Source organism: Opisthorchis viverrini, assembly GCF_000715545.1.
Source record: "Opisthorchis viverrini unplaced genomic scaffold opera_v5_13, whole genome shotgun sequence".
NCBI classification, from domain to species: Eukaryota; Metazoa; Platyhelminthes; class Trematoda; order Opisthorchiida; family Opisthorchiidae; genus Opisthorchis; species Opisthorchis viverrini.
This window is the reverse complement of record NW_008751669.1, coordinates 3,184,480-3,197,554: the sequence shown is the minus strand read 5'-3', so window position 1 is coordinate 3,197,554 and position 13,075 is coordinate 3,184,480. Positions and strand designations below refer to the sequence as shown.

Genomic DNA, 13,075 nt, shown 5'->3' with positions numbered 1-13,075 from the left:
CCACATCTGGGTAACGCCTCTTTAAGTACACGCCAACAGAAGCTCTGCGCTCGAACTCAGATTACTAAATGAAGAGATTTCTCCGAAGAAGTTTCGGACATTGTGTCATGTTGGGTGACTGAGCAGTTTTAAACTAGGAATACAAACTGGGATGAAAACTAGTCTCATCGCAAATGCTCCTTCCATTGACTGCTTTGAATTGCAACTGTGCAATAAGAAATCGAGAAGTGACAATTGATACTGAGTTTGGTGAAGTTCAATTTCTGTTGGTGGCCAGGGCTTTTGTCATCCACGTGTCCAAACACATCAAACGTGCACAAATTCCAATGGAGCTTTCCCGTTCCACACTATCTGCTTCAACAGTGATAAACCATTGTTTTAGGTTCACAGGTTTGAGACCCTGTAGTTGGGCTGGTCTGAGATGAGAATTTTCAATGAAGAATACAAATTGAGCTAGCATATCTCTCTCTACGCTAATGATGTACCATCTTTCCATTCAGGTATTATCAGGCAATTACCTCGTTGTAACGTACGTATGGTGCGTACAATTAAAAATTTAATTAAGCCGACTTCTGTAACACAGAGTATCACACAGGCACAAGGTGGAATGTCTCATCAAAGGTTAGTGAAAAGTTCGTTCAAACGGTTATGACTTCGATGACATTTTTGGGTTCTCATTTTTTCCGGCCGCCTGAGCGCGCATTTATTACGGCAAACTCTTTTCGATAAAACTGTTACTAACGAAATGAAATATTCTAAGCCTTACTTATCACTTACCTGAATGGTTGCTATTCATCAGTTTGCCGAACTACTCATATGTGCTCATAGTTATCTACGAAATAATAGGCATCACCTTGGCAAATCATACGTTCAGTTTAGAAGTTCGGAAATTATGAGCAAGTTAGTGGCATTAAACGGTCCCGGTGCAGTGAAGTGATCTTTTGAAATTTTGTGATAGCTCAACTCTTCTGTTCCACAGGCATATGAACATGTTCAAAAAAGACTTCCAAAAGGTTTTTAGGTAATGAATCCCTGTGTTGCTATACGGTGACACTGTAACACGAATTTTTAATGCATTTTCACACGACGGACGTTGTGAATGCATTAGCCACCACACGATTGTTTTGGATTTCAGCTGATTATTCCAAACCGAAAACACAAGGGAGTATTTATCAAACTTACGGCAAAAGAAAAAATTAAAAGTACAAAGAAACCAAAATACTGCTTAAATGTGGTCAACTCTAGAGCTGATGACTTACTAAACCCATCGATAAATTCTTCAAGTGTAAGTTTACCATCCCCATTTACATCCAACAACCGAAACGTGGTTTCCAGTTCTTTCAGATTCAGGTTGGCCAGAACGCTTGACCTGGAGGTCTGCATTTTAGCAATGTCGGAAATCGGCAAATAAAGTGTTCCATCTTGCTTGTCCACCACCGGTTCGCAAGAATAAAACAGGTCTGTTGCCTGTTTGACTGTCTCTCTTGGAATTTCTTTCCTCATTAGTGTGTCTGTTGAAAGAATGAAAGAATACCGGTGAGCACTCTGGTACTTGTGTTGTCATGTTGACAAATTCATGCAAGCACAAGAAGTTCACACAAAAACATATTCGAACGGACGAACGAAATGACTGTCAATAGTTGGCGAACATTAGCTTAATGGAATTATTTCCTATATATATTTCGTTGTTAAGTTGCCTTAAAACATTCTTGTTTTGGTGCTTTCCATGAGTGAACGTTGCAACAAAATCCTCTGTTAGTATTATTGTCAGAGTTAGTATTTCTCTTCGTTAACACATGACGTCAGAGAGAGCGCAGATGTAGGTTGAGAAGAAAACTTGACGGTTCGGACACATATTAAATATAACATATACTACACACGACATTATACATATATTGTATATATTATATATTATGTTTAATACACAACACTTCGGGTATTCAGCCTTTCTGTTTGTTTGTAGTACTTATTTCAGGCGGTTAACGAACGATCTAACCAACCTGGGCACAAATCATTCTTTTCGTACTTTTTTTATGAAAGAGAGAGACGTATAAACTTATAGCTAGTCACTCACTCAGTAAAACTGACTGGTGTCACAAGTATTTGTGCTGCCACATATGGATAGAGCATATGGTACGGAGCAACAAAATGTCATACCTGCGTTAGGCAAGTAGTTTATGATGGGATGATGCTGATCAGGATTTTATAACAGTCAACGGAAGAACCACGCATTTGCCGAATAAAGATCAGTATTTCAGGCGGGTTTTGGTGGTGGAGCGACAAGTTACAAGCTGCTGGTCACACAAGCTGAACGTAAAGTGATGAAAACTCCGAAAGAATCACATTAGTCAATCAGGTGAATATCAGTGATATCAGTGTGCCTATAACTATGTACAACGTTCCAGGATCCATCGTAGGCACACAAAGGTCGCACACATGCAAAATAAATTAAAAGGGTTTGCACATTTTGTTAGCTAACAATGGTTATCAACCTAACCGCCCCCTCTCTTCAATGACGCACAGACTCAACACAAGACTGATCATAATTCGCGACTCAAAAAGCCATTCAACAGAGTGTGAAAACTAATCGGACAGCTTAAATTTTTCTATATCTCAGGCCGTTTCTAGAGGAAACGAGGGTTTTTGAATCACTGGTCAACTCTTCTAAAGGATATACAGTTTTCATTTCCTACTTTCCTTTATTCGTCGATTACACTGGAATGCATGCATACGTTGGATAAACCTTTTGGTGTTTTTTTTAAATACGTATGGTTGCGTACCCTCACATTAAACAGCAGCTGCAGTTTTGCCATAAGATGCGGCCTGCACCTCTGGAGAGTACCCTCTTAGATGCACCAAAACAGGTCCAGTAATGGCTTCAATCAATCGTTCCTAATCTGGCCACTGTGTATTTTCTCACAACTGTTCTATTCACTGCAGAGTCATCCGGTGAATGGATACTGAAATAGTGTGGTTTGAAGTCAAGTACGGCAGCACGATCGCCCAACCCCAAGAAAACGGTGTAAAATGGGTTTCTTTATGTTGAAAAGACCTTCAGTAATCTCTACCTTTGATAATAATCTGTAGGTCTGAAGAAGCCTTATACATAAAACCAACCTTCAAGTGGAAGACCAAGGAAAGAACATATTCGTCCGAGTCCTAGGTATACGTCATCCGCAGAGTTAACAAAAGGCTCGACACTTCAACCAAGATCGTGTCGTCATTATTGGAATCAAGTTAAATTTCATTTGCGCTGGATAATGCAAGTAGATAATTTTTTCTTTACAACGAATTGGTTTGTCCTCTTTCTACGACGTAACGTTAGGCTCAAATTCTTATCAGGTTGGGATTACGACGAGTCTCATAGTAATGTGAGCTGAACAGATAAAACTAAGTACAGACTAGACTAGATCTGGGACGCGAAAAGACCAACTTCAGGTGTGTTTCGGTCGTAATTAAAAGTCAGTGTTGTATTTATATTAAGTGCGCAAGGATGTGGTATCCAGCTATACGTAAATAAGAGGGAATGTGCTATCTCCTAAAAACGGTGTTTGTCGTTTGAACTAGAGACTGATCGCTTTCAATTGTTCGGCAGGGTGCTTCTATGTCAAACAATTTCGAACAGATGGTCCACAGATTTAAACACATCATTTTTTCAGCATTCACCTCCAAACAGGAATCTTCTCTCAAATTGTTTACTTCCTCCTGACCTCGAGAAATAAGCCACCGGATTGACCGTTTGAATGCCAAAGTACCGAAAGGGTTTGGAAATTTAGACAGCTTTTCTCCACACTATTTTTCCAAAGTAGATAGCTTTTTTCTCAAATTCTAGGAGCATAGAGAATGCGTGATGTGACGTCTTGCAGAGTGACAATGGGCGCGAAAAAGCATATGATTGCAAATTGTTAAAATCATTTCTAAGTATCTCAACTGCGATGAGCTTGTTCCTCAAAATTACATGCGAAATTTGGCGTTTAAAACAGCTAACCGTTTTTATAGTTCAACGAGACAAATAATCACTTCCACTGGTAATCAGACACACTGAAGCGCGTGGCTTCAGGTTTCTATCTCAATAGATACCACGATATATATGTAGATTACTGGGGAGATATTAAATTTACTGTTAAAGTAGCTTGACTGACTTATCTGGATTGACCATAGAACGAGTGTCCTTTGACCAACTATAGACGTAGCCACACATGAATCTTAAAACCAAAAGTAAAATAGTCATTCTTCTTCGCGTACCACTTAAAGCTGCATGATACCTGGAAAGCATGGTTTGTTTCGGAAAATCTTATTTCTTTCCTCTATGTTTGTGTGGCAGTGTGGGCATGTAACTTTATTTCAGACCGACGACGACAAATACAACTGGATTAATCCACAAATTCTAATTTGAGAAATTCAAAGGTTCTCAAAATTTGGACCAGCATGAGACAGGTTGAGATTCTGCTTTTGTAGGCCATTGGTAATCACTGCCCCAAAAAGGAACTATAATCCTCATCCTTTTGGGGCGACTTCGACCGCAAGGTTTAGACCCGACTACATACAATCGTTCGATGAAATTTTCGCGACCTCGATTCACACGTCATATTAACGCCCAAATGCTGTTTACTGACCGCCGCCCTGCTAATCCGTGTATAATTTGTTTAGGGATTTATTTCTTAGATAATTTAGCGATTATTCTCACCCCCAGTTTTTCATTACATGAGGGAAAGCCAGAGATAAACTGGTCAGACAGCTCTAGCAAACATAGAAGCATCCCGATTTATAAGCAGCTCAGAGGCTCACATTAGCTGCTTCATTTATTGGGCTTTTGTAGAGAGGCCGAGTATTGAGCGTACTTAGCTTCTAATGGACTTTTCCATTATGTGGGGATTATTCTTTAGCTGAGCTTACTACAGAATGCTTTAATTTCACAGATATGATACGCAATTCTTTGATAATTAATTACAGGACTTAAAGAATGTCGAGCTGCTACAGCACTCACACTGTGGTCAGCCTGTTTGGAGTGGGAACTTTCCACAAAGGACAATTTAACGGAGTTTCACTAGAGGATGTTATTTGATGAAGACCAGCACATACTTTAAAGTCCGCCTGTGTAGCTGTGCTAATGGACATCGCTCATTATTTCAGTGTAAAATGGACTTCCACAAGATTTTCGGTACCAAGCAGCACTTACCCATGACAGGCCTTGCTTGCTCTTTTGAACTGAACGCAATGGTATTATCGTGATCTACTTTATCTGCTTTCTCTTGGGTGAGTGTGCAGGGCTACAATCCATGGGACCATTTACCAACAGAGAAATATCCTATCTGATTCCGCAGTTAGCTAAATGAAATGGACTTTGGAGTACTATACGGGAATCATTCTGTTCGCAATCCCGGAGGCTTTCATGGTGGCAGCGTTACAGGTCGACGTATGACATACAGTTCTAATCAACCGGCAGAAAAGATCATTTTCAATAATGCCTTTAAACACCTCTCCCGGAAAGGTCACGCTGTAGCTTGGGAAACTCAGCATGTTCCCCCTGCTAGTCTTGGTCGAAACCCTTCTTAGAACAAAATCAATATCTGATTCGTCCGTCCGAAGCGTGAAACGATTTTCAAATGTTCATAAAGAACAATTGTCTGAACTTGTACTTTTAAGGCACGGTCATTCAGCATCTTGTTGTTCCCATTTAGTTTGACGAGAGAAAGAGAGAGAGGAACACGTCTCACTTTCCGCAAATCTGTCTATGAAGCTTATGTTTGTAGAAGCTGTCACTATTATGTAGGTTACACTGAGTTTTGTGACTAAAGAATAAGTGGTATTATTTTCCTCCCTATGGCTACTTGTGCGTTAGAATCACCGTCCTCATCGTTGGCATTACCGTCCGTGCTTCAGTGTCGTCTGGCTATGTCAATTTATTTGAATAAAGTTTTGTAGTTGAAAGAAGAAAAATGGGGCAGGGGAAGGATCTAAAGCTGACCTACCACAAGCATCCCAAGTGCCTACTCTTTCAACGCTCACCCAGACAGCCTATACAGAAAATGACGGCGTAAACGCTACCAAAATCGGTTACCTGCCTCATCCTCGGTTATGTCGATTCCATTCTGGACTATACCAGCAGCACCCAAACTTTTTGTAACACCCTTCATCCCTTTATACCATGTACGACTGTTCACCAAAACATTAAGAGTTTTTTTGGACTTGAACCCAGTGGACTAACGAGTGAAATATGATGGCAGGCCATGAGAAGGATAAACAGCTGAGATTTATATCATGTAGGCCTGATGCTAAAATCTTTCTCAAAATCTCCTGATTTTTCTTGATTGGAGTCTTACTCAAAGTCCGTCTTGCCGTAATGGGAAAGGAACACACCTGTGGTTTTCACTTGTAAAACCGAATCCCTTGTTGCGACTACAAAGACATTTTAGAACAGTCTCTATTACAGTAGCCTATAAATCAAACTAATTTATTCCCTTTCACAGATCAATTGGCTTCTTTGTGGTGGGAAACGCAACCATATCTTGAGTGGAGTAGATCCATGTGAACCACGTGCGGAACACCTCTTTCTCCGTCAAAAACATGGCGCCGCTCAAGGGCTAAAAGAGAGTGGTCCGTTCAAGTTTATCTACGTCTTAGTATTCTTTAGAGGCTTGAACGAATGGTTTGGTTTTATCTGTAACTCTTAATTCTAGCAACGGTTGCTAAGATGACACGAGTTGTTATCGTCACACGTTTGTAGCGGGAGAATTTAGTGATGTTTTGCGCATGGTTGATTTAGAACTTTCCAGCGAGTTGTTTCGGTTAGACTGAAACAATTTATGATTGGGCTCTGTGTTTCACGGTTTCACATGAATTTTGTTTGGTGTCGTTTCCCGTTGCATAAACTTAAGTGTGCGATAGATCAGTACAGCTGATTTTATGGTCGCTTCGTAATGCGAACAGGAATCCTGGGTTTCTCAGATGGCGAAAATTAACCTGCATTTCTGTCTATTCTTATTGTTAGGCGCCAAGATGACATTTTGAAGCTCCCAGTGAACCGCAAGCCCACATGGAATTGGTCGAATATACAGTTTTCTAGGTTTACTCCTTTAGCTCATAAGAGAAACCTGGTGCGGAATTTGCTCGAGCGCATCAGGCGTATTGGCATTCCTGACTCTCGGAGAGAAGGAGAGTTCCTAAAATTTATGCTGAAGTCTGACGGCTACACTTTACAATCTGTCAACCTCCAAAGCATGCTACGGTTTGTATAGGAGCCCTACCATTTAATAAAATGAAGTTGTTTATCAGATTGCAGTTTAAGAGAAACACCTACCCACAGTCAAATGTCACAACTGATGTGCTGTAGTCTGCCATACGTGCAGCCACTTAACGAAACATGCTCCCATAAGCTTGGCAAGTCAATCTCCAATGTTTGCGCATACTGCACCCTATCTCCATCCCTCACATGTTGTATGCCATCCCCAGTGCATTTGTGGTGAAACATGCATCAGCGGAACCGATTGGAGCACATGCGAGCGCGTCTCAGAACATCTGCTTGCTTGAGTTAAGTGACCAACCGATAAACGGCTGACTTGTAAGCTGAAACGCGAAAGCCTGCCTCATCTCTCACGAAAACTCGTTCGGTTCACACAGAGTTGGCCCCAGTACAGCGCTCATAATTTTACTGCACAAGGTCAACTTGAGATTGTTCGCTCTTATTGAAGCCATGTTGAACAATCAATGCCTACGCAGCTTGTCTACACCAAAAACCCTACCACAAGCTATTAACTTGCCTTAGACTAATGAACCGAGTTCGATTAGTCCCCTATGCAATTGGTTCAGTTGCACCGCTTCATTCTTAATTATGACGTATACTTGGTTGTTTCTAGTACTGCGGCTGAAAACTTCACAAAGGTCACAAACTTCTTTTCACTTAACAAGTGTCTCAAATACAAACCACGCAAAGTTGTGACATCACATACCCGAAAATATCTCAGCAACGAAAGACAGGTAACATCACATCAAGAAGACAGGCGTAGTATGAATGAGACCTGGACATATGCCAGGCTAGTGAGGAATGCATCTGTCTGTTACATAACCAACAGCACTATTTCAAGTTTATTTTTCATATAGTCACCGTACCCCGCATTATCCACAATCAAGTTTCAGGATGAGAGACCTGATGTCCCACAACAAATTACGCCAGTCGAGCGGACTAACGATCGTATGAGTGGGATGATTGTTGCTTAGGTACTTAATTCATAATGGTCTGCAGTTATGTAGACCAGACAGATTTGGTCACTAGCCGAAAGCCATGAACTAGCTACACTGGTGGAAAAACTATATGACTAAGTATGCATGCTTGTACGCATGTGTGCTTGTATGGGAAAGATTACTCTGGAGCGTGGGTAAGGTCAGAAGTGTTACTTTATTCCCTGACGGAGTTGGATTGTCTCCAGTTTAGTTTGCACTGTTACAGAGTGATATTTGGAGCCTCCAGCCCTATTGGACTAAAACAGTGGTTCTTAAACACTTTCACTCCAGAAGTTTCCACACCCCTTAATAATCTGGTGGGGAAATTAGGTACCAGCGTGATTATCAGCAAATTTTCAGCACAGATGCATTTCGGATTCATTGTGGTCTCCTTTTTAAGTATATGAATAAGGTGTACCTCATCAAGCCAAAACATGCAACACGGTAATTAACGAACGACGAGCAGTCAGCTACGCACTGCACTGTGTACATACATAATCTGACATACTTCCTTTGACGTCGGTAGATTTATTGCACTATTATATTTACGGAGTGACCTATCTGATTGGGCTTCAACCAGTACCTCAATAACCGTTTTTGTACCGTCGAACCATCTATGTCAACTGTTCTTGTGCATCTATATATCCGGCGTTGAATCGCAATGCGTAGTTGATCGAATTCACTCACCTATTGTCACCTGTTTTTCCGCCCGTTTGCTTTTAGTGCAGCATTGATCCATCGCGGTAATAGGACTCTAATTTCCTGGGCTATTGCTACTGATGCCACGTATTACACTTAGCTTGACGGACAGGATATCCAGGCGAAGTAGCAAATTAGTGACGATACGACTCAGCGTTCACTACTGTGGACGTAATACCCCTGTTCACTTCTGGCCGAGCTGGCAATTCCACTTTTTTCCACTTCAACATACTGCGGACGCAAAGTGTCTAGAATTGATTTTCTTAGCACTGTTCGAACAACCAGCTAGTTGTTCTGACAACAGATTTCGTCCAGCTAGATGGGCGGTTCGTTTCAAAGCTGAACAACCATATGATAATCCTTCAGCGCAGGTCATCAGCCGTTAGAAAGTGCCAGGAAAAAACCACTCCATAGCATCTGCATTTCGAACGAAACGAATTTGATTTGGAAATGGGAAATGAGTCCAAAACACTGAGATACTCTCTGTGCAAAATTTGAAAATCCGGACGAAAATCAGCTTGTGCTACCTCTTTGTCATGCCGGTATATAAAATTATAGTTGTGGACAGCAAACCCTAAATCCCGTCGCCGGATCATTGCTGAGGTTGGGTTTGAGGCAGCCTTGCGGTGCTCAAGCATAAACTCCGATGCATGATGCTTCGTAATATTTACAACTCGCAAATTATGGGATTGGTCTAGTGTGCATGTCACAACAGGCACTTCTTTCTGTGTTCTGTACTACTCTGTTCCAGTATGACTCAGTAATGTTTGACTTCCTTCCCCTGGACCTGAAAAGCCATTGTCAGTGGCTTCACAGACTGATTTATCTGACTCGTGTTCACCCTGTATCTCAGCCCTGTTTTCGTACTAGTTAATTGTTGTACGTAACCATATCTGTGTACCCATGTAATTAACATCGCTTCTTGACAAGTGATCTTTCCTTCTCTTCCATCTATCCCGCCCTTGTTCTTCTGAATTCTCCCTCTCCGAGTGTTTTTAGTACTAGCTATTACTGTTAGCAGAAAGTCTTGTGGTCAACCACGTAGCGCGTTTTACTTCAATAAACGCTTCTTTCCTCTGACATTAATTCACGCAAAACACTGCCTTGAATACTAAATCTGCTAATTCATTCGCTACAGCTTATTATTCGTTGTGCTCTAATGAAGAACGCACAGTATACCAGGAAACACTTTTAAGCTAAATTTTCAAAACTCAAGCAGTAATTCGGTTAAGTGGAATATTAAACCCATCCAATCAAGTCTGGCATAGTCGCCACCATCTGGATAGTGTAGTTTTTTTAACTATGAAACTATGAAGCGTCCAGCGTCCAGATGTTTGGCTTGCCAAAAAAATGCTAAATCGTGGGATGAGCCAAAAAACTTAGGTTCACGCATATCATGCCGAAAGGTCATGGGCAAACATGTAAAAGTGAGGTTCAGTATGAAATCTGAGCCTAAACGACAGGAGAACGGATCATTTCGACAATCCCATCCAGGATGAAACGCGTGGTAGATTGCTTTTCCATTAGTATCAGAATAAAATCCCTTTAGCTTCGGTCCTTCAGGATTGCAAACAATGATACCTTTAATGTACTGAGAATACTTCCGAGTTTGTTCATTATCACAGTAGCAAATAAATGTCATAAGAATGAGGACGCTGTAACTCCAACTTGAAGCAGTTTCGAACTGGTGGCTGTTCTACCAGCATGAATTGTCGGTGTAAACCACACAGATAAATCAGTTGTATCAACTGCGACGAGATTAGGTAATTTTCAACCATCTAGACAGGTTTAGCAGCCATATTCGACCTTTTGGTTGTTGGTTGTGAATGTCTAAAGCCTCTAAGCATGACATGTATAAGTAACAGCTGTTTTGGTCACAAATTCATCCTATTTCATCTCTCGGTCAATCTAAACGCTCTGAGCTGACCGAATAAAAGCGTTACTTGATTCCTTACCATGGTAAAGATGGCACTTGGTAACTGGAAGGTTGGACTATACTCTTAAACGGCTCGAAATAACGGACAACAAGGACGCGATTCACAAGTTCACTGACTAAATGTAGTTAAGTTATGCGAAATCGTATATCCAACCTATAGTTGACAAAGATTCTATACCAGTGAACAAAATTCATCTTTGAAAGAAAACAAATTTTGTTCGCATGTAAAAACTTTTGGCGTGTACTGGCCTCAAGTCTGTTAGAAGCGTGATTAAACTAGCCATACCGACATTTCTGCACTGCAGTACATAAGACCGTGCAAAGCTAAAATAGGTCTCAAGAAAGTTGGGTTCATAAACTCTAGGTAAACCAAGAAGATTGAGTATGGTAAAACCAGTAGGTATAAGGTACCAACAGTAATATTCTGAGGTTTCGAATATTTTAAGCAAATGCGCAATCTATTTTATGAAGCTTATACTTCATATTTGCTAATGTGGTAATTTTGCTACCTTATGTGTAGTCAATTCACTTAGGTTGGTTTGAGGTTGATAACCTAGAGCACTGCTTAGCCTTAGGGTTATGACACTACTTTTTGCAAGTGAAAATATTAGGGAAACAAAAGTTGCTTCTACAAAGCTACGCGATGCCATTCACTGTTGGAGAAACAACTCTCCAAACTACGGGTTAATGTATCAGGGGTAACAGAAGGTTATCCATTCATATGTTGGATTAATAGGTCCAGAATGGTAAAGTGTACGACTACCAAAACGCCTGTAAAGGAAATTAGGTTGCCTTACTCAAATGATACTTCCTCGTCATGGCAAAAAAGCTTATTCCGGTCCGCCGAATAGCTCCATTTTGGATGAAGACAGTAGAACACAAACATTTGGAATTAGTGTCACCTCGGGGATTCAAAATTACAAATAAGATACAGGTTAAATGACTATGCAAAAGAGATTTTACGATTGCTATTGCCTGTGCTATTCGTTCATGTTCCAAGAGTTGTTCATCACATCTATCTATCAAGCGAATTGTCAAATATTTTGTCGCTGACATAAAAACTAAAATCGTCGTCAATTCGAATGCCAAGAAAGTGAAAAAAGAGCGCCAAACACACGATCGTATCTTACCCAGAAATTCACTCATCATTGTGTTCGTTACTTACTTTGTGATTAGACAAAAATAGTTGAACGTCCCGGTTAACTCCCAATAACTTCGTTCCACTTGAAGGAGTAATCTCCGCCACTATTACTACTAATGTGCGCTCTACTCACTGGGAAAAACATGCGATTCCGTGATCGATCACCTGTTTGCACAAAACCCGCGTCACTGCTAACCTAGGATTGGTAAAACCTTGCAAGGCCAATAAGGACATATCGCTACCAGCAAGTTGATTTCAGTAATTGTCTGTGTTTTGGTCGATGGACGAAATCACTATAGAAATGTCTGAACCCCGATTAAACCTCTATGTTGGTCTGGGTATGGAAATATGATTGTGTCCTCATTTTATGCCGGGAATTCTTCGGTAGTTTTTACACGACAAACCTTCCGGTGCCCCTCCTTCCAGACACGACTTTGAAAATATTACGAATTTAAGCAAGAAAAACAACCATCGATGAAGCAACTAGCGGAGATTCACTAGCGCTAATTTCTCCCAAACGTACTATGGGATGAACTTGAAAAAGTATACTATTGCTCTGTGTAGACAAGCGATTTTCGTGCATATAAGGGCGTATTCTGGAGAGCCGCTCACTTGAGGGAATGAAGATGGCAAGTGTTCGTGTGTGGTGCTCCTATCTATATATATATATATATGAATTAAAGAAAACCATTTTACTACCTGACCCATGCTTGCTACGGTGATTGTTACAAAAGTAGAGTACAATATTCCGCAGGAGGAAACATCGCAATCAGGGAAAATATTTTGGCTGTTGTGAATGGTTTCCTTTGTGCGTGTGGATATCATTTAGGACACATCGTATTTCGAATATGGCTTTGTTCATCTCAAACACCGTCTGGACTTACTTATGTAACATACAAAACACTTGGCAGTTAAGGGTTGCTCAACAGTAGATATATTGGGCATTTATAAACCTTATTGTGCTTTTTGAAGAGGTGATATCAATAAAAAAGTCACTTTGGGTCAACAGTTATTGAGCCATTTGCGTCTGTTGAGATAGATCCACACTGTATTTCAAGAAATTTCAAAAATTCGCCGTG

The 13,075-nt window shown here is 40.7% G+C and overlaps 1 protein-coding gene across 1 annotated transcript in view; it reads right to left on the bottom strand.

The window, feature by feature from the left end:
• The window catches only part of T265_01271 (hypothetical protein), a gene marked incomplete at both ends in the record, with an annotated part of 50,490 nt that extends 48,987 nt beyond the window's left edge, over window positions 1-1,503 (bottom strand). The window contains one exon of the mRNA XM_009165256.1: window positions 1,260-1,503. Coding sequence (XP_009163520.1) covers window positions 1,260-1,503 — 244 coding nt within the window. The remainder of the gene's footprint in view (window positions 1-1,259) is intronic.
• Window positions 1,504-13,075: the final 11,572 nt, after the last annotated feature.